The following is a 26,712-nucleotide window of genomic DNA, read 5'->3' as shown; positions in this document are numbered from 1 at the left end:
CCTTTGAGTCTTAAATGTAGTAGTATTGGATTAAAAAACTTCAATAGCATATAAAAACGGATGCTTTATACTATTTTTTTCATATTCCATACGTGTAGATAAATAACTAGCGTTTTGACATTCATCACCTCGATTTTGAAACCTATCGCTTTGACATCCATCACTTCGATTTTGAAACACTAGGCGGCACTGTGTCACGAGCGACAAAAAGAAGCGAAATCTCTCCGTAGAAGAAGAATCTCCCGTAAACATGGATGCTAACAACACTGAAGGTACGCACGTTTGCTCTTCATTGTCATTTACGTCCATACAATTTGATATTGGCTGCTATATATGACCTCCCGCCGACAATATTAACTTACCTTTTCTTCCCGTTTTTGAATAATGATGTATATGCGAAGACAATGGCGCTTTAGCCCGTTTTGTGTTCTCTTAAACCACTGTTTTCTTCTCATTTCCTAGTCAGTGCTTTTCTTTCAAAGTCATCGTTAAATCTGTCATACAAACTCCATGGGGACATGACAAAGAAATCGGGCATTTAGTTAAAATCTCGTGGATAGACAGACTCGTGTTAAAAATACACTGCAACCTACGTTGCACAAACTAATCTAAGGGGATGGAAAAACAATACTGTACATATAACCCAAAAAGTTTCAAGATTTAAGCATCGTATTATGTTCTAGCCATGAGTGCAAAGTGAGGCGTGCGCAATTAGCAGTGTTTAGCTGTATTATTATGTAATGATGACGGAGTACACCCAATATTTACACTGTTAAATAATGGAATTCAAATGTTCTAAAAACATTTGAAGTATGAGTGAAAATTGAGAGGGATACATTTGGATAATGTAACCAAATATAGTACCTATGTTAAAGTGAATATTTTTAACAATCTGGATAACATTAGTGGACAGTCTATAGGTATTTATTATATCTCATCTACAGTAAAGAGTTTTTATATAAATGATTGGTTAAAAGTTTTTTTTTTTTCATTAATTTTCCATCTTCTAAATTTCTTATTCCCAGGCAAGATGAACAACGATGGAGATATCACTTCTGTTATGGGATTCTCTGGCTTTGGTACGTATGACAAGGGGAAGAAGTACTTTATAATCTTTATCGTGCTCTAAAAATTAACATTTTTAAATTTGCCGCCACTAGGAAAGAAGGCCCGCACGTTTGACTTGGATGCCATTTTTGAACAGACCCGGCGAACGGCCATCGAGAGGAGTCGTCAGGTGTTAGGTGACTTTAATAAACTCGCGCACTTGTCCTGCTGTAGTCGAACTGTGTTGTTGTTAAAATTGTTTTTTTCAGATGACAGGCAAAAGGAGATGGAGTCAGAAGCGGAAAGCTCAATGTCGGTCAACACGCAGAACGACGCAGAGAAGCCCGCAGATACGTCCAGGTAACCGTTTTGTGTTGTCTCCCATTTGATATATTCCCGAGGGCTTTAAGATGGGCATCCGATTCAGATTTAGGCTTTCAAGGACAGGGTTTATGGTTGAAAAGTAGGGTTTCAAATAGCAGATGTTAAATGTTTACAGAAAAGAGGACATGGATAGCAGCAGTTCAGACTCTGAACCCGTCGGCCCCCCACCGCCGCGAAATGATGCAAACGAGGAGGGGGATGATGATATGGTGGGACCCCCTCTTCCACCTGGTTATAAAGGCGGTGCCACTCAAAGTGACAGCGATGACGAAGATGAGGAGGAGCAAGACGACGGTGACGACGATGATGATGTATGTGGTGCTTGGGGGGGGAAAGTGATTATAAGGCCTGCAGATTGTGTGCTGTAGTATTGAGGCGCCTCCACAAGATGGCAGCACCAGAATACAACACCCGCCGTAGAGAATAATCATAAAAAAAGATAAAAAAATATGCACTAATTTTTGTATTCATTTTAAATAAAAAAAATTACAAATAATGAATTTCAAACAATTTTTAAGTGTGGGGAAAAAAGCAATGCAGGCTTTAATTTAAAACAAAAAAAAAATAAAGAAGTAAAAACATTTTATGGAAGAGTAAAAAAAATAAAAATGTGAACAATGGAAAAAAATGCAATATTTTTTTGAAAACATTACCAAAAAATATAATTGTGTATGTATTCATCACAAACATTTAAACAAATGCAAAAAAAATGGTAGGAAGCTATGTTACCCACTGGATCAGTCTACCTTTCTGAATAAATTTCCATCACTACGTGTTCCTCTTTCCCGCTTCAGAATCCCGTCAAGAAGATTCCGGACACTCACGAGATCACACTGCTACACGGCACCAAGACGGTACTAGCCGTCGTCTTCGGTCTCATTAAATAACAGTCACCTTGTGTCAACTATATTTGACTCGCTGTTCGATTTCTCAGGTGTCCGCTATGGCCCTGGACCCTTCGGGCGCTCGCTTGGTGACGGGCGGATACGACTTTGACGTGCGCTTTTGGGATTTTGCTGGCATGGACCGAGCTTTGCAGGCATTCCGCTCACTGCAGCCATGCGACTGGTGAGTCCACTTTTCTGAGAAGCAGAGTTGGTTAAAAGGTAGAAAAGGCTTGGTTGATTGTTTTTTATTGTTGTTTTTGCCTTTTAGTTTATTTAATTTTTTTCAAGGCCAATTCTGATATTTAGCAGAAAAAAATTTGTTCACGGATGAGTCGGATGATTAATTTTAAAAATATATAATGAATAAATACTGCTCGGAATAACAAAGGTAAGAATTATAAGCAGAAAATTTAAGTGTTTTTCAAAACGTTTTCTTTTACTACAACAGAGAGAATAATCGTTAAAAATCAGCTGATCTTTTGCGGATTTTATTAGATTTTTTTTTACATAATTTTTTTCCCTTTATGTTTGTGTTATGTGGTAATGTTAAAAAAAAAAATCTTTACTATGTGTAATTCAGAGCAAATGTTAGCCGATTGAAATTGCCAACCGGCCGATTAATCGAGTTCGTACCAGTTTATTTCTCGTCGTATTTCAAAGTGTTTTATTAATTTTTTATACAATATTGTGCTTTTTTACAGACCAGGCCATTAAACATATTAATGAAATTTAAATTCATCTGAATTGAGAAAATTGATTCCATACGCGAGTAAATTATTCTTGGTCATGAAACTAATTCAAGTTGTAAGTCACGGTACAACTTGCCTCTTTTACTTCCCACAACTGCCGAGAAGCCCGGACACATGTGCGTGTCGTGCCACATCCACGCGCACACAATTGTTTATCCTACAAGCAGATGGTAGCGGCTGTTTGTTTGCGTGTTTATGCCATGATTCACCGGCGCAAAAAAAAAAAATTGAAAAGGTCCAAATGGTATTTGTTGTTTCCTGAGCTGGAGCAGGCCTCCCTGTTTTGGACCCGTACGCAACATTTAAGTTGATTACATCTCTCTCCGGGAGCTTCCGTGCTTCCCACTCCACAGATGTTTCGGACCCAAAGATTTAGCTTTTGAGCCTACATTTTCATTTTCACTTTGAACTTTTTTGACGCTATGCTGCCGATATGTTGATGCTCCGTCTACATCCCGCTGTGTTAATGCTATTTGATAGTGACCTAAATTGCTAATCTCACCCGGGTTAAGTGGTGCGCACTTGCCTCGCATGCACTGCCGCTGCGCTCATGCGTGCAAGTTAGAGTTGGCTGGTATGGCCTTGAAATAAAATCTGACTTTTTTTTCCCGCAAAAATCTAATTTTAAGTGATTTTTTTCCCCTTTGCCTATAGAAAAAACAAATGACGGTGAAGTTATATGCAAATATATTCAATTTATGGCACTCAGACACAGAAAAATGTACGCTGTGATGCTGTCTGAATTTAGCTGAGGAATTTCTGTTGTCCCTTGAAGTCATCAGATCCGAGCGTTGCAGTACAGCATCACCGGGGACCGCATCTTGGTTGTGTCGGGAAACGCACAGGCCAAAGTCTTGGACCGCGACGGCTTCAACGTGATGGAGTGCATCAAGGGAGACCAGTACATCGTCGATATGGTCAACACCAAAGTATGACTCTTGATTCAACTTCCAAAACACAAATTTGGAGATTAAGTGCAGGCTGTGTCAAATGCTATTTTTTTTAAGTACATGTCGTGGGCCGCGTAAACAGGCGACTTTTAGTTTGGATTCCTGGGAATTCCCATGAATAACTCCCGTATATAATATGGCCTCCCAAAAATGTTGCGCTTTTACTTGAGTATGTCAAGCATACTGAAGTATTTTGTGTATGAACTTCCCCATAAATCAGTGATTAAAAAAAATAAGAAAAAAAATGTACAACCTCTAAGTTCTGCCAATGTACTGGGAACATTTTCCCTTTCTTATTAAGCCCGCTGTAAAATACCTGCACTCAGTTTGGGATTTTTTTTTTGCAAAATAATGACATTCAAAACTCTGCCTTCCCTCCCAAAAAAGAAATTTTTAAGGCACCAAAAAATATTCTGCCAAATATTGGAATTGGCACCGGCCTTAAGGGGGAATTTTTATTATTATTATTATTATTATTTTATTTTTTTGAAATGACATATCAGTCAGTCTAAATAGTTTTTATTTCTTCTGCTGTGTCAGTAGCATCAGTCTATTATTGAGCATTGTGCTACTGAGAACAAGCTGGCTATGTTTTGCTGCTTTGTTGGGAGGTGGGCTGGCGGAACCTTGCCAACGGGTAATCGTAGCAAGGTGGACCCGGGATGTTGTTGTGTGCAAAACAGAAGGCCTTTCATTGGCTCCGTTACACCTGCATCTACAAAGACGCACGCTAATGGCTTGCTCATGTTTAGCTTTGACTTTGTTTAAGCGAGCGGATTTTTGCTTACCCGGAAGGCACATGTTTTTTTTTTTTTTTAACACACGATTGGTACCTCCCGTGTAGAAAGAAGTCTTATTATATAAAGAACCTAAAAATAATCGGGAGAAGTAAAAGTCACCTTTTACGGCTGACATTTACTCTCTTTAAGTAAGAAAAACTATCAAATTGAAAACCCGGAAATTAAAGATTTAAACTACACAAAATACAACTGTCAAGAGGGAAAATAACGTTCAGAAGATCCGGTTTAAAAATTATTTTGTCTTCCAAATTTGCTCTTAGTTGCGAAATGCGGCACAAATCTAATGTCATACTTTGGCCTCTGCCTACAGCACGCAGAATGATGCCGTCCAGGATTGCTTCCTGATTAAAAAAATAAATAAATAAATTGAAAAAAAAAAACTATCGTTGCAATAGTTTTTTTTAATCAATATTATTTTGAGAGTAATCTCTATTGATCTTGATTATATTACTCATCCCAGTCAATGGAGAAAAAAAGCATCACTCCTCTTCCCTACACACTAAAATGCTTCCCGCTGTCAGTGTGTGGGTTGGGGGCAAAGTGGGGCTACCCTTTTGTGATTCCACTTTGAGTCATTTGTGAGGAGGAATTCCCGCAGATGAAACAACAAAGAGGTCACGGCACTCTTTACTTACAATTTTATTTATTTATTTATTTTTTTTACGGCCAATTTGGTCGTTAATCTTGCAGGATTCCTACCGGACGTGTGTTTTAAATATCCTACAGGTACATTAAACTTGTCTTAAACACAGCTCGGGACGAGACACAACCAATTTATGCACCTAAACTACAAAGAAAAAAACCCAACAACAAGAAGCCTGTCGCTAACTGCGCCTGCGCTCATTTTCAGATTTGTCACTTGGTAACCGAACATGAAAACTAAGAACAAATGCACAAAGAAAATAACCTCATTTCACTTGATTCAAGACTTCAGCTCTGTTTATTCTTTCTTTTGTTTTTCTTCTGCTCTCATCAGGGTCACACAGCGATGCTCAACGACGGCAGCTGGCATCCCAAAATAAAAGAGGAGTTCATGACATGCTCCAATGACGGGTAAGTCTCACTCTCATTTTTATTTATTACTATTATTATTTTTTTTGCCCCGTTAAGGACTTCTTTAGTCCCAAACCTACACAGTGCATGCAAAGAAAATAAATGCTCTCCTTTGCCGCCAGCAGGGAGTCCTCTAATCCAGAATATGCTTCTTGAAAGGAATCAATCTTGCATAATATGTCCCCTTTAAGAATAGAAGTTGAGGCAAGACCACAGCATTGAGTCTGATTGAGTGTGACAAGCAGCAGTGTAGAACCCCAACCTGGTTATTAATTAGAAACAGGAAAGGCCTCTGCCCGCTGTTTACAGGCACGACAACCCTCCCAGATGTGACTGTGTTTATTTAACTCTCGTCGAGGCTCTGGAAATCCTCCCCTGGCACGTTAGCGCCGCTCGAGCGTAAAAAGGGGTTGCATGTGGGGGAGCAGCCACAGGTGCAGTCTGGGTCGACATGGTGATTCCAGTCTCGCTCGGTGATGGAAAGAGTGTTAGCGTCTCATCACCTGCCTCACCGCTTTACACTTCTTTAATTGCCTGTTCTTCAAAAAGTTTTTCTGAATGTGGGTGTAGCATGAATATGTGCAAAAATGTTGATTCGTGTTTTCTAAAGTAAAATGTATCATTTTGATTTCAAATTTAGATAATCAGTCCGCTTTCATCGAGGGCCACCACAGTAATGTGAAAATATTTGCTGTGAGGCTGAAATGATGGGAATTTGCGCTGTTTCGAATGATTTGATCAATCGATTCGCAAAAAAAATAATTGATTAGTTTTCGATTAATTGCTTGTATTATATACGAATTGCCGGATCTCTGCAAATGCCTCAGAGAAGGGTGTAGGGAGTGTTTTTGCTACATGCACCACATGCACAGATCTGCACATGAATTAACGGATGTGATTAAAAAGTGTGATGAAGTGCTGCTTCCATGAGTGAAAATGCAATCTTTCTTTCTTTATGAAGGCATTTCATTTTTTTGCCACCCTGGTTGTCATGGTAATGAAATGTATAGGCCCTAACTGTTGAGGTGGAGGCAAAAAAAAGGAGTAAAAAGTTTTATAAGTGAGGAAAATGCTGACTGTCAACTTTAAACCAAGTATAAATGAAAGTGGTGTCGCGTAGACCTGAAACGCACCTGCAAAACTGCACTTCTTCTTTTCTGACAAAGAACCAAGATGCTATTGAATGCCCGATGATATCGTCAATGGCCGTGTTCAATAGCTCTTTTTTCCAGTCGGCCCACTGTACCAGTGGGTGTTTGCGACGGCCTTCTATACGCTTGAAACATTCCTTCTGACACCATTCTGTCCTTGGTCCCATCTTTTATTGTTTATGTGAATAGCTTATTAAGCTTGATCACTGGACCGCCCCAACCCTTTTCAATTAAAACTCCAGTTGCTCCAACTCGCATTCATGGCAGCTGCGACCCGGCTTCTCGGAAATATTCACTAGCGCGCAGCATTTCCTTCTGGAAGGAAGTAGTGACAGCGGGAGGTGGCGATTGTCTTGCTTGAAGTTTTCTTCTTTTTCAGAATCGCTGTATGACAGCAAACTAACGCTTCTGGCTCTTGTCAGGTGGTTTAACAAACCTTGTTATGTCTTCGAATGCTAACAAACTTCAGTAAGAGGATTGACATGTATTCCTCGTATGTTATTTCCTGGTGCCCCAGATGAACATTCACACGCGGCCCAGAGGGAGTCGAGCGAAGATGGGATGAATGGCCGCCGGCTAATGGAACCCACATGTCACGCACACACATTTCACACCCACAAACACACGCACACACAATTTGAGGAATGTTCGCCAGGGTTGCCGTCATTCAGGCACGCAGCTGGATTCCAACGTTTCTTTTTCGAGGGACAGGTTATTTAGAAAACAGTTGGGAAACGATTGTTAAAAAAAAAAAATCTTGGTTTGGCATTTTTAGGTGCTGGAGATCAAACTTGATGGCATGTTTTCTCTGGAATGTGGATTTCTTGATGTATTTTTTTACTTTAAACGCCTGTCACCCGACATTAATTATACTGGATCTTTAACACCTCTGTTGTCGAGTAAATAAATGACCTTCGTCCTCTGTTTCCGGAAATGCTGATCTGCACTGATCGTTTTTTTTTTTTTCAAATTATTTTCTGAAATCTCCGGTTGAAAAATTGAGGCTCGACTGGAACGAAATCCATAACGTTTTTTTTTTTTTTCTGTGATTCCGTCTCAACGAGTTCATCTACAGTCCAGCGCGTCTGAAACGATGGCCCGCCATACACTGCTAGTCTTCCATGTCCGGCCTGACAACACACACATGCCACACCGGCAAGGCGGGAATTCGTCCTTGTTCAGTCAAAGTCATGGCTGAATTTTTGAGTGTCTCCTTTTGGTTGTATCGTCCAACCTTTAGTAATCCTAATTCCTGATTTTAACCTCACTAGACGATTCTCCTCTTTGGGCTCATTTCCTTACCTAAACCCGCCTTAATCCAAACCAACCATAACTGGGGGACCCCCGAACCTCCTCTGACAGTGGACTTTGCTGGAATCGCTTCACTTGGGCCACAACGGGTCTCTCTCGCTTTCTTGCTTGAGCGCCATTATGCCTCCTCTTAAATCCCCCTCACTTGATTCTGCTCGGCTGTGATGGAGGACGGAGCATCCTCAAATATCCTTTCTAATCCCCCTTTCCCAAAACACAGCCCCGGTCAATCAGCCAGCCATCACATAACACACTCAGTCACAAGAACCTGACCAATAAAGAACCCCGAGCAAGATCTCATCCTGATCTCTACTTGAAGGAAAGTGATCACTCCCCCCCTCCCCTGCTAGGTCTGTAACCTGATGGACGGATAAAATCTGGGGGGCCAGCGGGGAAATTGTCTCTCCTCGGTTGATGTGTGAACCGTCGGTCTACCTCATAAAGTGCCCGCGCATGACTGGAGATGTATGCTCCTCATTTGATGACATTCACTCAAGCCTTTGTGTGGCGGGAATGGAGGACGGGGCGGGGGACGGGGAGGGGGGCGAAGGGGACTGCTGACTGAACGGAAAATAAGGGCGCAGGCGTAAGGAACGGGGACCAAAATGTTTTTGCTGGCTTCTCATTGCTGCTCATGACTTGGTGTTACTTTTTCATAACAAGCCACATTCTTCAGAGGAACTCAAAAAGATGGCTTCCTTTTGAAATACTCGCAGAGGGAAGTGGCCGCTCTGCTTAGAGTCTCGCAGAGATGTGGCGAATCACAGGAAAGCGTAGAAGTCCGTCGCCCTGTGAAATTTCCTTGCATGGAACACCTGAATTTTGCTTTTCAGCTTCTTGTTGGAAAACATCAAACGCGCCTTATGAAAAACTTACTAGTAAATAAAACGGTTTGTCCTGGAAAACCATAAAAAAAAAACCACTTTCGTTTGTCATCGGTGCCCATTCTGAAATGTTCATTACTGCCACCCGCAGGACTCGAGTGGAACATTCCCGTCCAGCATGTCCAATTTTTTTCAATGAATCAGACGGACATGTTTAGGATTGTTCCACCTTGGTGGAGGCCTGAGTGCTGTTCTCATTTGGCTCGTTAACTCCTTTTTGCTTTGTGTTGATTCAAACGTGACGGCGGATCAAACAAGAGTTTTCTTTGACCCTTGCCAGCTCTTACTCAAGCCGTAAGTCTTGAGCTGGCATTTGTGTCACATTGTTAGACTTTGTCCAAACACGGTCTTGAGAGTGCACGTCTGCGACGTTCTAGACGGCAGCGGAGGAGGAATTCTGTTAGTAGTAGCAGCCCCGACTGTGTGTTTACGCACCTCGACTCGACCTTGTGACCCAAAAGGTCTCGGTGTTTGCTACAGCGTGCTGTGGGTTGCAGAAACATTTGGAGTCGTGTTCATTCCTCAGTCTTGGATTAGGCAAAATGTAGACTTGCAAAATTTTTCACATGGCAGTCAAAACATTCAAGGTATGTTGAAAGGCTCTCCTCTCCTCTTTTTGTTTCTTTCTGGTGGTACGGTGTTCTTCTCTGTTTGGATTATCTCGAATAATGTATTCACCATCCGCTCTCCCTAACCGGAGCAAACGCTAACCAAATTTAACACGATCCCTGAACAAAATTCCAAACCTAAATCCAAACCTACGTACCTCCCTCCCGAGCAACCTCCCAGAATCCTCGTCCCCAAATCCCAACCAATAACTCTCAGAATGTTCCAAACACTTTTAACCTATAGTCCCGATAATCATTAAGAGTTTTTAGTATTCCGTTTTGATGACACTCCCAACAATAGAACCCAATGTATCTTGTGTGTTGTGCTCAGCAGATGTCGGCGAGACTCAGGTTTCATAGCGGCTTCAGGCCCACCGGCCTGATCTACAGTTTTCTCCCCTTAAACCTGTGAGCTTTAGCGTCCTCAACCACATGTTCATGCTCACTGTATCTCTTTAGGATTGAGATTTATCACCGCAGGGACGTCTCTAATGACCCAATATGTTTGGACGGCTATCTTCTTTACGACTTGATTCATGCCGCTTGGTTGAAGATCAATGACATTCCCGTTTCCTTTCCGCAGCACCGTGCGAACGTGGGACGTAACGTCGGAAAAGAAGCACAAGTCTGTGTTCAAGCCTCGCTCAGTCCAAGGGAAGAAGGTCACCCCCACGTGCTGCACTTACAGCCGCGACGGAAAGCTGATAGCCGCCGGTTGCCAGGACGGAACCATCCAGATCTGGGACAGAAACCTCAGTGTAGGTCTTACACTTCTTTCACTTGTATGTGCTTGCAAACATATAGAAATGGGTACCTAACTCAGTAGTTAAATGATAATCGCAGTAAGTACTGGTATGAAAAACACTTGGGGCAGGGGGGTTCTCTCCTCACCGCCATCTTCAGCAGTTAAAATGCATTCCCCGTAGGGTTTAAGTCTGGAGATGGACTTGGACTGCCTAACAGTCCTCCATATCCGTTTTGTCGTTTGTCTATTTTGGGGGTTTCTCTCTCGAGTCTCTTCTATAGCTTGGAAAATACATCCTCTGTAGGTTTTAAGTCTGGAGGTGGACTTTGCTCAACCGTTTACGTAGCCTCTTTCAGCTTTGGTCCAAAACTGGACATGAGAATTTATTCGAATGGACCGTGACCAGGGTTGGACCAAAGTTTGTTTTTATTCTCTCTACTGTGCAGCTGCACTTTGGCATGCGGTGTTTCGGATACAATGCCAACAATGACGTCACTATCATATTGAAGATTGGCGGGTGTAACGTTTGTGTCGTTACTGCTTTTTTAATTCTCATCATGACGAAATATCGCAACATTTTTCACCAAATATCAAGATCTCCCATCCAATTGTCATTTCATTTGTTAAAAATGATCCCCGAGCCGGAATATCTGAGCTGTCTTCCAAGTCTTCTCAAACATCATCTGGGATTCATAGAAAAGATGTCGGCCTGTCCGTCCAAGCAGATGTTCACTGTCAGGTTATGTCACCTGCTGGCGCTCCGAGAAGCAAAGTCAGAGGTCAAGCCCGGAGTCATTAGGATTAATCATTGGGGCACCGTGCTGGTCTGTACCAAATTTCAGGACGCTCCTGCCTACATTTGTTTGGATTTTTCATGTCTGGGCTGGACGGCGCAACGCCGGGGCCTCACTCACTGACTCGCTGACGTTTTTGCTAGAGAGGTATTTTAAAAAAATGAAACCAATTTAAACAGTTATGTTAGTGGATGTGACTTGCTTTTTTAGTTTGAGGTGAATGGAAGTTGATGAAAGGCACAATCAACATTTCCCTCTTTACATTTTCCACTATTAGTGCATAATTAGCAATCGCATTCCTTTCCTTAAGAATGCTGAAGTCACTCGTTGATTTTGGCATCGTTGCTTGTTGGATTATTTCACATCCTCACTGCCGCCAAAACCTTGGCGGCTGCATCTCCTCCAATGCGGCGACCTTTGAACTAACGAGCAATCAAGCTTTTTTGATTTATCTTGTCTTTTGGTTTTATTTTATTTTTCTAAAAATGTTTCAAATGAAAATAATTATCGACATAATATCAGTATTATTCCGGGTACTCTAATGCTTTTGCATGTGGGCAAACCCCAGTTCCAGATGCACTTTTGAAATAGATTGAAGTCAAAACGAGGAATGTACCAGTGCTACTTTTTGACTGAGTACTATTAGATTTTCACTACTCGTCATTCATGCGCACATGTGTCATTTTTCCCCCAAAAACAAACAAAATACAACGAAATGTTATCGGTGCATCCAATTCATCCAATCATGCACGTTTTAAACAAATGATTGTGAGTGCATTTGCACGGCATTCCTTGAGATTAGCAGAACATTTCCTTTGCCCTCCTTTTCCTTTTCTTCGGCTTCACATTCACAGGTCCTCATGCAAATAAGGTTGGCCGCTTCTGTTATTTCATACAAAAACGGTGACGGTTAAGCCGTAGCTAGCGAGTCGGAACAGCTCTATTAGAGCCGGGGCCTAATCCAGATTAGTCGAATGGGAAGTAGGCTACACCATAATTACTCATTCAACAGTCAACTTTGTAATCAGATAACAACACGAACTATGTGCTGTCGTTTTGCGCTTTCATTCGTCACAATGGCGAAAATGTCTTTCCTCCTTCCACTCCCGCACTCCTCGTAGCAGTACACCCCTGAGAGATTGGATTAAAGCTCTCCAAATTTACGACCGCTCCTTGTCCAAGATAAATATTTACCGTGCGTCCCATAGCAGCTCACAATAGTCATGTCTGTTCCGTGACCGCTGGAGCCTGCCCCTTGTCTGAATGGCTCAAGAATTTTTCGCCCGTGCCCTCTGCCCTAATCAGGAACCTCACTTGGATTCAGCCACGAGCCTAAAAAGGAGTTGACCTTGTTCTTTTATTGCTGCTGCCCTCCCCCGTTGTCAGTCTCCTGTATTACTCATGGTCAGACTATGCGGGGCAGATCAATCACGATCAATCATGTGCATCACCTTGATCTGGAGTTGCGCTATTGGGGGTGACGTGAGCTTGATGAATCCAGCGATGGCCAGTCGACTCGGTCCTCCCGGTGAACTCCCACAGCGAGTAATTGCTCGCCCTCGATCGGGTTGGCCCGAATCCGAAGATACGGGTTGCATGGAGGGGGCAGGCCTCGGTTCCAAAACATTACCCCAGAGATCGGTGGAATGTTATGAGGTCATTGACGGTCTTAGATGTTTGCACATTACAAAGAAGGGCCCCCCAAAGAGTTTGTCTGGGTTGTTAGAAAAAGTGTGTTATGTAAATTTGCATAATATTGCTCATGAGCTGGTGGTTTGGCTTGGACGAAGAACTTTTAACTTTTGACATCCACGTAAAGCAAACGCTGTCTGCTTATGTGGGCAGTGTGGTACTTCGCCACACTCTCATGTATGTTCGCTGCTGTTCTCTCACCACTTGTTGACTTCCATGAAAGATCCGAGCAGCTGTCCCGAGCCGCGGTTTGGCCACTTGATCCTCACAAAGTAACAAAGGTCAGCGCGAGATGTCATTACTGGCTGCGCAGTGGCCATCGTCGAATGCTTCTTAGGTGTGTTCTTGTAAAGGTTTTGATGTGGTGGCGGCGGTGAGGGGGGAGCAAGTGGCAGGGGGGCACGGGGGGGGCGGTACTCATATAATGATACTCGGATAACTTGGCGAGAACAGTTGGCCCCTGCGCTTGACGGGTATCAGTGTTGAAACCCGACGCACTGGTCCCTCCGCGATTTATCAACTCTCGAGGTCCAGTGTGTTTGGATGGCGATCTGGAGCACCGTGCAAGTTGGCCGTGTGCAAAGGTGGATGAAGTGCTCACGCTTCTACTTTTTACTTTGAGAGTTTTGAGTATATTTTTTTTTTCGACATTTTTCAAGATCCATCAATTTATTATTAAAAATAAAAGAACATTTGAAATTGTTTATGATTCACTTACTTTGGTCTGTAACATCTCAGAACATAGACAAAGATGATCGTAGTCGCACCTTTAAAAAAATGCACACACTTTCCCTTTTCCTCTACGGGGGTCTGCTGGCTGATGACGAACCATCTTGACGGCAACATTACTGCTCCCAACTGAGATTGTCTTTGAGTCAATATATTTCAACTTTGTCACTTCCCACCGCTGACCTCACACGAGTTTCTCAGTCCAGCTTGTCAATGACACTCTGGTTCGTCCGAGACCATGACGGCCTGGAGAGAGAAGGGCACGGTTCGCAGAAGTTGTCACACGGTGCTGAACGGCGTACACGGGGGTCCGGTTTCATGAGCGACTATGTAGCTTATCACAGGAAGCAAACGCCCTGGCATCTAGTGACGCCCCCCCCGCCAACCATGCCATTCCACTCGTTTCTGTCTGTTCAGATTTTGTCAAATTTACAAACAGCATTTTGCATTTATCCGCCACCCGAGCGCATATCTTAAACATTTCGACAGATGCAGAGGAAACGCTGTTCTATCGGCGCAAAACAACGCGCTGAAGTTAGCGTAACCTTGCACGAGACTACCTCATAAAAGGAGGCATAAACGCGGCGGGCGCGAACCACAGATGGTATTCATTTTAGCAAGAAAGCCATCAAATATATATAAAAAAAAGATCATGATGAAAGATGGGTCAAACAGGTTCTCATAACTTACTGGTTAAACACGGGAAACAAAACATACCTGTGGAGAACGAGATTTTTTTTTTTTTTTTTAAACATTTTTGTCTTATATAAATAATAAAGCATTTGGACAGATTTGTGAAATATCACCGCCTGGCAGTGCATCTGTGGCAAAATCTCTCCATATGTTTCATCTAGCCCAAAATACTTTTTGATTTCCTCCATCTCAGCCAGAGTGTGTGTCTTACCCTGATTGATAAGTGCTTATGTGGCACAAAGCTGCTCCGAGTCAACCGGTTATCAATACTCCTTATCAAAATGCTCACGTGCACCGTAGAAGTCACACCTGTTCCAGGAATCGATTTCTTACCCTTAAAGTGATTTGCCAATACAGAGAAGACTAAAGATCAGCCAAAAGATGTTGGGCGGGGTTTTCAACCGGTGGAAGGCCGCAAGGTTACAAAAGCCGCAGCAGAAGGCTTTGGTGAGAAATTGACGATGACGGCCCATAGCGGATGACACAAAATTGCCATCGGAACTCGAGATCACTGAAATCTTGCCAGACTTGGAGAAAGCTTGGAAGAAGGTTTTTTTTTTAAATTTTATTGAGCGGAGAGTTTCTCCTTGTCTACATTCCTCCACCGCGTTAAGCTTCGTCCCAATTTTGAGCCGTCCGAGGTTGATTCAACAAAGAACGCATCCCGGAGGAAATGCGGCACTAAAATGAACACACCTGTCTTGAAATGAGAAAATGATGAACTGACCCCTTGGCTTTTATTCTGGGCTTAGCAGAAGCAGCGATAGCTGAAGAGCGATTTAAAAAAAAAAAAAAAAAGAAAGTCAAATGAGTCTGTGCGTGGTAACACAAGAAAAATGATGACGCGGGAAATAAAATCATCCCTGGAGAGACAAGACAAAGTTCCCCAGGCCAAGCCTCTAAAAAGTGGATTCCTGGTTATCTCCAGTTCAAGGCGACACGGTTATCTCTTTTGTCTGTGTTAATAACCTGACTTCATTTACTTTGCAAGTCAGATATGACCTCAATTCCCTCGCGTATCGTGAGGGCACGTCACTCTTTCACCTCATCCTCTCCCCACCGACGTTTCTGTGTGCTTCTCTATCTTATCTGTCGCCAGCACTCGCCGCACTTAAAATTCCTTATCCGCATTTCCGAGACCAGAAAAAAGCCCGTATTGCTCCATTCTCTTTTCACTCGTTTATTTGCATTGCGTTTAGAATTAATGAAATTGTCGCGGTCTAAACGGAGGTTATGTTTGTTTGGGTGTTAGCAAGCCCTCTCGGCCGGGCTGTTGCTTCACAGCCGTCTTTTAATGATCGATCGCTGTTATCTGTCTCGGATACAAGTAAGTGACAGGCAGCATCCTCTTGAAGGATGAGCAGAGGAAGAAGGCACGGCCAATTATTCCACCTCTTTTTATTTTAACATGGCGTTAAAAAGAGGGCCAGTTGTTTGTTTTGGGTTGCTTCCAGTCTGGCGCTGCAGACCTTGGCACACGACGCGCAATGTCTGAACTACAGAAGTAAGAGGTTGTTGTTCGAGAGTTGAGTGAGGCGGATGCGGTTCATTTGCATTATTTGGACTCAACAAATTGTGTGCTTGGAAGGCATTTTCCATTCTAAAAGATTCCTTTTTAGTCCGTCCGGTGTATTGCATCCACCGAGTGTCAACGAGGCATTCACTTGCTTTTTTCCAACAAGTATTCCGCTCAGATCAAACTGTCTCGGGAGTTTTGGAGTTCTTCCCCGAAATCATATGCTTTTTATACCGCTTGGATCCACACTTTGAAAGTACCGAACTCCAACAAGCCGTCCAAGCTTTGTTGCTTCCGTGATGGACGATGCGAACACGGTCCCCCCTTGGGCGATGTTTGAACTCCGTCGCAGTTCATCCCTCGGCTTTAAATTCCACGGCGTATGCCACCATCCCTGAAGATTATTTTGCAATTCCGAATGCAGAGGTGCTTCACTATTTTCTGTTACATTTATCAGGAGAGTTTTTTTTTCTCGTCTGTCCCTTAAAAACCACTTTGGATCCCTTCAGCTATTTTGAAGTCCTTGCGAAAATAATTTCAGGTCGAGTGGCCAGCATATTTGAAATAATTTCTTTCCTTACCTTTGGGATTTGTAAGTAGAAGCAAATTGTTTTGATGAAAGTCCCGTCTGTGCTGTGATCCACTCCTCTCATCAAAAGTCATCGCCGGTTAATTGAAGTCCAAATTGCACGCATGCGAGCGTGAGTGTCAACGCTCGTTTGTCTACATGTGCCCTGCGATTGGCTGGTGACAAGTCCAGTGTGTGTGAGAACCAAAGAGCGCTATGGGTAGAAAACGATGAATACGGTTGGGGGACCAAAGAAAAACAAGATGTCGATTTGGTGATCTTTACTCCGAATTGTTTTTATGTATGTGTGTATATGTTCCTCCCTTTTGTAGGTGCACACCAAGTTCCACTGCCGGCAAGCCCACACTCCAGGATCCGACATTTCTCGCCTTTCCTTTTCTTACGACGGCACCATTCTTGCATCACGGGGAGGTGAGAAGTTGCCTCGATTTCTGAAGTCTTATGCTTGAATTTTTTAATAAAAAAAAAAAAAAAGGAAAAACAGGAACGTTGACTTTTCCTAAAATGCTGCACTTTTTTTAAAAAAAAAATATGAATTACTAACCTGTTGTGTTGTCTTCTAGGTGATGACACGTTAAAGATTTGGGATATTCGCAACTTCAAGAAGCCATTAAACATGGCCGTTGGACTCACCAACTATTTTGCAATGTGAGTCGTCGCATTCGCAATTCCCCAAAAATTGACTTTAATGGCGCTACAAGATCACAAATAAACAATGAAATGTCTTTCATTTCACCATGAGCAGGACCGACTGCTGTTTTAGCCCCGATGACCAGCTCGTTGTCACTGGGACCTCCGTCAAGAAAGACCAGGGCAACGGGAAGCTGGTCTTCTTCGACCGAGCGACCTTTCAGCGGGTCTACGAGATAGAAGTCACTAATGCGGTAAGTGCTGATCATTTGAGCGTGTTGCTAATGAACTGAATCGAAACGCATGTTAATAAGTCCGTAGTATAATTATTTTTTGCAGTTGATGCAGTTCATGGAGTTAATGGCCCAAAAAAAAAAACGGCATTCAATATGAGCTGATGCGTTTTATGGTTGTGTATCTGGGACAAAAGTCAGTTTTGCTTGTCGTGTTTGTTTTCAGGAAAAACATTTTAAAGCCTTTTTTTTCTTTTTTGCTGTTTGCTAAAGACTGCAAAAAGCTAGAAACAAACTTTTCATTGGTGAAATTACACTTTTGTTTCTTTGGCTTGGTGCTTAAATTGCCAAAACGCTTTTGTTGTTCTCCGCTCTGATTTGAAAACGGCTGGCAGTGAATGAGTGAATGAGAATACTGATGATATATCTCCATTAATGATTACTCATCAAAAACGTACCATATATATAATCGTACACGTCTTTTGCTTGTATTATAACTTGCATTGGTACTGGAACATGGATTTGAAGTCATTTTAAATTGATAAATAGAATTAAAAAAAATATATAAAAAGAAATATATATATATATATATATATTTTTTTTTTTTTATTTAACTCTGCCATAAATTATTGTACTAAATCAAAAAATATTTCTCCAATTTCATCTCATCTTGCATCTCCTAAAAGTCAACTTGCATTGCAGAAGCCTCCATCATCCGTTATTACGTACGGTAATTTAAAACAGTTGACCGTAAGCCACTCTAATGATTTACCACGCGGAATGAGTATTTCATCTGAGATGAAAGATTGACGGCAACATGTAATGTTATTCACACATGGATGCTCGACGCGGCACGGGGATACGTTTTTAAAGAGGCAAGCTCGTCAAACTCGGAGAAAGTCAAAGTCATCGGATCGCCTTGGATCGGTTCCGGATTGACGCACGCCGCTACCGCAAAGCCTTGGCAAGAAGGGCTTATTGACACATTTTTATTCTGGTTATGAGTTTGGATGTTCAAATTGAATTATGTTAGGACACCATCAGCATGTACTTGTGAAGTCCTCCCCCTCTTTTATGGTTTTTCGTAGCTGGAAACTGTAGTCAAAACAAAATTCTAAATTCTAATGACTTTGGCATATTGACATTGAACTTTTTGTGTATCCACCATGATGGGCTGACTGACTGGATGATGGTTGTAAAATAGCGGTTAAAATAATGACGGACTAACCAACTGACAATTACAGTTTTTGGTTCATCTCGAAATAATGATCGGCTGACGATGACAGATCCCCAAAAGAACCCTTCTCAGACAGAAAGTCAGCCTTTGTATAGAATCTCTTTGGATTACGCTGGTGAAATTTGCCGCCAGTCGGTAATAAGTACTCATCGTTCATTCCATGCCGCTTGACTGACAGCGTCTAATAAAAGTTTGGATGGCTCTGAGCTGTGGTTCTCAAGCGCCTCCTCCCGCTAAAATGAGTCACAACAGTGGAACAAGTCGAACACAACACGAGAAGGAAAACAAAAAAGTTCACACTTCAGCTCATCCAAGAACAACTCGGCTCAACTCATCCAAATATTCAGAAAGTTGTTTCTTTCTCATTAATGCCTGAAAATGACTTGACGTCAGGAAGCGGGAAGCAGCCCATCTTCAGTGGCAACCTTTTTGTCACCTCTCATTCAAATCACGATGACATAAATAAATGCCACAACAGCCTTTTGCCCGCTGGCGGCAAACGCTGGATGAGAAAGTTTTTGCGAACATGAACGGGACTGGAAAAGCCACAGCTGTGTTTCTTGTTTAGTGGCCGCTGAGTGGATCCAAATGTGCTTCTGGCAGTTTGGAAGTCTCGCGATCCAAAACTCGGCAGCCTCAAGGGGAACGGCGCTTGTGTCTGACTCGGCGTCAACTGACTTCCTGTCATGTGAGATAGCATGAATGAAGGAGAAAGTGGCAGTCCTGAGGAAAATCACCTGAGGACTAAAAAATGAGAGAGAGAGAGATTATTAATTACAAGAAAAGCTTGTGTATTTATGAAGAGAAAATAAAGTTAGACATTAAGTGATGGCATCATAAGAAAAAAAAAAGAGGGCAGAAAAATGTACAAATTTATGAGAATTAGTGTGATGATTCCCGGAGTGGAGCCGTAATATTATTAGGAAAAAAAGTCACAATTTTACAAGGCGAAAGGTGACCTATGAGATTTAAAAAAAAAAAAAAAGATAACATTATGAGTATAAATTTAATAACTGTGTTAAGGATATTATGAGGTGACACTTGAAGTATAAGCCTGAGTGGGCCGCCGCTTTCAGCATGTTGGGCGGAAATGCACGTTGACATTCACTTGTTAAAATGATTTCCGAACTCCAGCAGCTTTTCTCGTCATACTATGTTTTGTTTTTTCCCCCCTTTTTCAGTGTGGCCCAAAGACTAATTTGTAAATTCCTAGCGCTTCTGTTAAAATAATTTGAGTCAAGAGGCGTGATGTATGCATCCCTGTAAGCTCCCGTCCTCAGGAGGATCCCGGGATGGAGCTCTGATGTTGTGTGGACTGCGGCTGAGTTACAAGTGATTGGTGGCCCGTTTGCATTCCGCCCGGACTGCGCTGCACTTAAATTCTCAGGCCGTGGGAGATAGCGATGCCTGGTGTAAACATAGTAAATAGTTCGTTCATCAGTTTCATCAAGTGTACTCCTGCAAAAAAAAAAAAAAGTTGAGCAAAAATCTGGCAGCGCAACGAATGCTATTTAGTAATATGGTCAAGTGACGAACAATGATACAAAAATACATTTCAACGCGACAGGTCTAAAAAGTCCATTGGACTTGCCGAAACAAAAACTGAAGCGGTAAATGCACTCAAGTGAGATTACAGTAATGGCCCCGTCTTATAAACAAGCGCGTCACCCTTTCTACTGTACACAAAAGAGATGATCCTCTGTGCCGGCACACTCTTAAAGAAGCAAGACTGTGTTTTTGCCACTGTGAAAGTCTACACACCCCTGGTCAAAAGCTGAGCCTTGATTGGTTGTTAACTGAGAAAAAAAAAAATATCAATCTCAATTATTTGAGTAATAATTTAAATGATACGATTTTTGTTTTTGGGGAACAAAAAAAAGTTTAAATATAAAAAAATATTAAAACAAATAAATTGATACATTCTCTGTCATTTATTTAAATAATCTATTTCTGAATGTGCAGCTTTGGTCGGTAATCAAAAAGCAGTAAAGGAGGGAAAAAAAAAAGATTCCGAATAACTTTTTGGCCCAAAGTGGAAGTGATTGACTTATTCGTCCACCGCACACGAAGACGTCCGCGATTATTTGCAAACGCTGCAAATTCCTGCCACGCGGAGCTCACTTTTGGCCACGTTCAAACGTTACCTGGCTGTCTCAGTGGCAAGCACACTGAGCAAGAACATTTTTTTTTTTTTTTTATGTCTGGCTGGAAATACCATCACTCGACAACTGCTGAGGCCTAAATCCAGACTCCGTTGATGCGCTTGTTCCAACTTGTATGTTCTGTTGGGCTGAACAATTTAATTGCCATTTTTTTAACTTATTATTGCAATTTGAAATGCCTTTTTTTTTTTCAAGGTCCTTTTCATATGGATTTTATTTTATTTCATTTATTTATTTTTTTTAGCGAATGTGTTCATAATAAATGAATACTCATGACAATAAAGATCTATTATATATACCGACAGTTATATGTTTTTTAACAACTAAGAATATTGTATTTCCTTCACATCCTACCAGAAAAAAAGAGCACGCCATCAGATTAACTCCTCATCTCTCGGGTTGAGCTCATCCACCCATAGATGAAAAAAAAAAATGACAGGAAATATACTTGGCATTTTCAAAGTGAAATAACAACAGTAGTGCTTTAATGGATTAATTTGCATTAATCCAAATTATGTATGAAAAACTACCGATACGTGCCATATAACAGAAGCAGGAGGCGTTATTTACTCAACCGCAGAGGGTGACAGGTCTTCATTTGGGTTCAGGCATCCAGAGCCTTTTACGCAGTTCTAGTTAAACATGACAAGCGTTTGTGTTCAAACATTTGTTAAAAAAGGAGGTTCTAACAACATTCTAGTCTATGTTCTACGAGTTAGCATGAATGAATGTGCGTGTAAGATTGCCACTCCTTCCGCTGGTGTCCTGGTGGGAAGCTGAACAGCTGGACGCTAAGCAGCTTTCCACCCTCACCGAATCCGGACGACCCACCCCCATCCCGCGCACGACCGTCCTCGACCACCGACCCACCCCCCACACTGGCCTCGCGTAAAGCACTTTGCCCTTCGGTGCACACCTACAAATCTCAGTGGGTCGTTGCCGATGTTGATGCGCCGCACAGAAAGGAAAGTTCACGACCACGGCACATTCCCGTGAAGGCCTATATCTCCCTTTTTTGAAAGTCTTATTTCCACACATCAATTTTAAGTCAGCACATGAAACCATATTTGTCTTTAAAAATTCTTGACCAAATTCACGTGTACGCCTATAAAGTATTGACATCATATTTTAAAGGAGTGAAAATAATATCTTGGCACGACAGAGAAGAGAGTTTTTAGCTAGCTAGCTTGCATGCTAACAGGCTTTTGAGGCTCCTCGCTTGGCGTTGTGGCAACGTGTCGCCCCACAAAACGCAATCTTCAGTCCAACATGGCAATGATGCGGGATGCTACACGATTGACATTTGTGCACATCGTCCTACAAGGTGCTCGTTCAATATATTTTGCTAAATCGTAGCCTGATTAATCCAAAATACAAAACACTTGGGGAATTTCAATAACGACACCAAGCTGTTTTGTCAGGAAAGATGCATTTCTGGGATGTAGACGTAGCGAGCTAGCTTATTTCACGCTGTAGCGGAAGAACTTGTGCAAGTCAGTCTACATAGTTGCAATGGTCTTTAATGTTCTCCCACCGTTGTTTGCCACCGTTGGTGTAGCCTCACACACGCACACGCAACTCCCTGGATAAACGTGGTCACATTTGCCTATTGGCACTGGGCCATCTGTCACACGCAAACACACACACACACACATGCCGAGGGATCCGGCCCCCTCATCCCTAACCACCAAATATAGTCAAGTAGAGCAGCGCAGCTCTCTGGGGCTCATCCCCACTTGTACCACCTCCAAGCCCGACCTGCTCTCACACACAATGCGCCAAAGATGATGATGAGGAGAAAGTTTAAAGGGGGAATTCTTTCTCTGTGTGTTTTGTCATGGCAGAGTGTGGTGCGCTGCCTGTGGCACCCCAAGCTCAACCAGATCATGGTGGGAACCGGAAACGGGCTGGCCAAGGTCTACTATGACCCCGTTAAGAGCCACAGGTAATCTCACATAAACACACACTCACACGTCATGCCTTCCAAGGATTCCGTTCTTTCGCCGATGTACTGTACGATTGACGTGTCGTCCATCCAGGGGAGCTAAACTGTGCGTGGTGAAGAGCAAGATCAAACAGAAACACGCCGAGGCGTTAACTCAGGAGTACGTGATCACACGTAAGTCCAAGCAAAGCACCGGGATCCGACAAAAAGCGGCATCCGTTTTTTGCTTTCAACGCAACACGATTTGGCAAGTCGGCGTCAGGTGTTGAATGTCATGGTCGCGGCGTTGCGTAATACCTTTTCCGGCTGCGATACTCCCTTCAAAGTTGTCCTTAAAAGACTTTGACCGCGAGCAGGAGGAAACCACGCGTGGTCCACGACCTTCCATTAGCTGATGGAGCGTCCGCTCGCGCTTGAGTAGCCGGCCAGCTCCCGCCACGTGTCCCCTCGACACTCGATCACGCCTCTCCTGCCGCTTCTGGCGTGATGAGCCGCTCGTCCTCACTCAACACCTCCCACCCCACATCCTCGCCGCCTCCCTTACCTGCTAGCTCGCACCGCACACCAGGCTGTCGGAACAATTTGGACCGGATGATCTCTTTGTTTGGGTGGCGTGACCGCGGCGTGACGTGGTGACGCACTCGGTGCCCCGACGCTGGAAAATTGGAGAAGAGAAGCGAGGGAATCTGTTAACGCTAACCTTTTTTGCTTAATGTGGCGTGGCGAAGAATTAACAGCGATGGAAAATCACTTCATCTGACCCTCCGGACACACACCCATACGCGAATCGTTCAGTTACTCACGCACACTTGCACACTCGTGGCGTTAAGTGCTGGAGAGGCTTTTATTGTTGAGAACGCTCACTAAGGTGTGAAAGGAGAACCGAAACGTGGCGTTGCGTTGCCTCTCCAAACACACGAACCCAAACACGGAAATTACGCAGAACTTTTTCAGATTTTCCGTAATTAGAGCCTGACTGATTCATCGGTTGGTATTGGCTTGTTAAAAATCGGCAAAAATTGGGTAATATTTTCACACATTACATCATAAGACGAAGATAATGACATTCAACGCTCCCGTACAAAATAAAAGTGATAAATCTGTGCACTTTTGCCACTTTTTCCTCTCTTTTGCAAAATTCGTTGCACCTCCACAACGGCAATCCAGTTTGTTTTCGGAGTTTCGTTGTGAATTACCCCCCTCTTTTTTTTTTTTTCTTGTCCCCGCCAGCTCACGCCTTGCCCATGTTCAGAGAGGCCCGGCAGAGGAGCACTCGCAAGCAGCTGGAGAAGGACCGACTGGACCCCAAGAAGTCCCACAAACCCGAGCCCCCCGTGTCCGGACCAGGTGAGGCCGCTTTGTTTGTTTGTGTCCTGGACAAAGGTGACAAAAGTACTCAAACTTTCATTTTCATTTAGGTCATGCTAGTAAATTAGCAAATGTTTGTTTTGTTTTTTTACAATAATTTAGTATTTGCACTTGATTACTTCTCATCACCGTTTGTGGATGCATCGCCTTAAGCATGTGCATGTGCTCCAAGGCGTCCAACCAGGCCCGTCAGCGCCAAGGCAACTTTGTCCACTTCCAGCTGGATCGTCACTGCCGTGTTTTGTTTCACACTCGCATTCATCTCCCGATGTTTCGAGTGAGCTGCAAAGTTGCAAAGAGATATTTCAAGCACGCCGCACCAACATATGTTATCCAAATGCTCGCAACTATGGCAAAGCTTCAACCACATTTTTTTTTTTTATTGTTTTAAAACAAGCGCAGAATCTTTTTACATCCGTGGCAAATCCTGGCATCATACTAGACATTGCATGCACACAACGCCTCGTCAACAAATACCTGCGTTGTGTATTTGCCGTGCCATTAGAATCGGATGAATACGTACCAGGCTACTTCCGGCCGTTTGCTTTGGAACCATTGATTTTTTCCCCGCTTATTATTATTATTATTATTTATTATTATTATTATTAGGGCTGTCAAAATGAAAGCTTCAATTCAAGAATAATTTTGAATTATTCTTGAATTGAAAAACTCCTGTAAAGATGACTCCATAAGGATCGTATTCAAGGATCAAAGAAAGCTATGAGAAGAGTCGTTGATTTAAAATGCACTTCATATTTCGTGCTTTTACATTAATTCCAAGATATGATTCAAGTAAATACCTGCTAAAAGCGTCACAAAAAATGGTGGTAGAAAATATGTGAGTCATCGCAATTAATTATGGAATATGTTGAGATTAATTAGTTTTAAAAAAATAATTTAATCGCTTGACAGCCCTAATTATTATTCTTATTAACGCATAAGTGACATGAAATAGCCTCATGACTCGAGTCCCCCCCCACCTGTGCTGATTGGTGACCCCACCTGTGTTCTGTTCCAGGCCGAGGCGGCAGAGTGGCGGCTCACGGCGGCACCCTGTCGTCGTTTATCGTGAAGAATATCGCCTTGGATAAGACGGATGACAGCAACGCGCGCGAGGCCATCTTGCGTCACGCCAAGGAAGCGTCGGAGAACCCGTACTGGGTGGCCCCGGCCTACAAGAAGTAAGTCCATCCAAAGGAGCGCCGTAATGTTTCAAGAGACGCGTTAGCTGCGGCGGTCCTCATTAGGGTGACGGACAGCTTTCGATGGTTGCGACAGAAAGAGCGCTTTTAGATGGCTATCGCACGGCAGGGGTGGAACAAAGCTGCCAGGTCGCACGCCCTTATGTTTGCACTCCCGAACAGAGGCAGGTGAGCTCGGAGCGAACAAGTAGAAACATTCCGGGTTGGATCAAAACACACGGCACTAATAGGAAATCAAATGAATTTGGAAACATTTTAAATACATTTCGTAGACTCATGAAGAATCATTGTCATCATCGGTAGAGCTACTTTATTTTAATTATTGGCTGGTGTATTTGAATGTAAAGACGGTTAGCTTTGAGCGACATTTTTGTCATTTTTCTGCTTATCTTCATTTTTTTTTTTTTTTTTTTTTACTTTTTAATTATTTTGTTTCAATACAACTCATTCTTCAAAGTGCTTAGATTTTGCCTGGTCTGCCAAAAGAAGTTTGTGCAATGTTCTATTATTGAGATTTTTCATCAAGGATCATTAGGCTGGAGTTACGTTATTTTTTTTTTTAAATTGAATGTGAAGAAGTTTAGCTCCGAGTCTGAAGTTTTGCATAAATTTCTTCCTCCTCAACTCTAATTGATATTCTTCTGATTGGTTTTGTCCGTCAGGACTCAGCCCAATCCGGTGTTTGCAGAGGACTCCGAAGAGGACGAGGAGGCCGACAAGGAACCCGAATGGAAAAAGCGTAAAATCTGAAGCCTGGGATATGAAAAATATTCAGACTCTAAGCGGACTCGTGGTTGCTAACATTCAACGCTCACTCGGGCCCAGAACGGAGGTACTGTTTGTTTTTGTGAGCGCAATCGTGAAAACGCACGTTTATGATTCCCACAAGCAAACACCCACCATTCACCATTTTGTCATCCTTTCGATTTTGAATAAACAGACCAGACAGACATGTCAAATAATAAAATATGAATTCATTTGACTGCGCTACATAAATCAATGCAGACTTCTAGTGGAGTCGTGCGATTCCACCACATGCACTTTGAGTTAAAACTGGCGTCGGTAAATCATTTACAAGCACATTTTTTTTCTCGTCTATTAAAATTTGTGCCACAAGTTTGCGTATGTCATGCAGTGTTCACCAACAACGTCAAGTTTGGTTGGTGACTTTTTATTTGGTGCTTTTACTGCAACTTGGTCATCTGAGAAAACTGTAACATGTTGTATGTTGTGAGACAAGAAAGTCACAAAGTACATATAGTAAGAAGTACTACTTTCTGAATTTTATTAAAATAACATAGTTGTTAATACACAATCAAGTCAAGTATGTCGTAAATATATATATGCTAGCTT

The 26,712-nt window shown here is 42.6% G+C and overlaps 1 protein-coding gene across 1 annotated transcript; it reads left to right on the top strand.

The window, feature by feature from the left end:
* Nucleotides 1-196: 196 nt before the first annotated feature.
* On the top strand, nucleotides 197-26,674 carry wdr70 (WD repeat domain 70). Its single transcript, XM_088281391.1, has 18 exons — nucleotides 197-272; nucleotides 1,026-1,079; nucleotides 1,161-1,244; nucleotides 1,317-1,407; nucleotides 1,547-1,742; nucleotides 2,226-2,285; nucleotides 2,366-2,499; nucleotides 3,843-3,996; nucleotides 5,794-5,870; nucleotides 10,408-10,582; nucleotides 16,894-16,993; nucleotides 17,146-17,230; nucleotides 17,328-17,466; nucleotides 22,689-22,789; nucleotides 22,884-22,963; nucleotides 24,020-24,136; nucleotides 25,176-25,338; nucleotides 26,022-26,674. The coding sequence occupies exons 1-18, from the start codon at nucleotides 251-253 to the stop codon at nucleotides 26,107-26,109; spliced, it is 1,920 nt and encodes a 639-aa protein (XP_088137517.1). The 5' UTR covers nucleotides 197-250; the 3' UTR covers nucleotides 26,110-26,674.
* The last annotated feature ends 38 nt before the right edge of the window (nucleotides 26,675-26,712 follow it).

The sequence above is a fragment of the Idiotropiscis lumnitzeri genome, chromosome 18 (assembly GCF_059441095.1).
Source record: "Idiotropiscis lumnitzeri isolate Australia: NSW breed Sydney's pygmy pipehorse chromosome 18, RoL_Ilum_1.0, whole genome shotgun sequence".
Taxonomy (NCBI): domain Eukaryota; kingdom Metazoa; phylum Chordata; class Actinopteri; order Syngnathiformes; family Syngnathidae; genus Idiotropiscis; species Idiotropiscis lumnitzeri.
The sequence above is the reverse complement of the archived record's forward strand: the minus strand, read 5'-3'. Positions and strand labels throughout refer to the sequence as shown.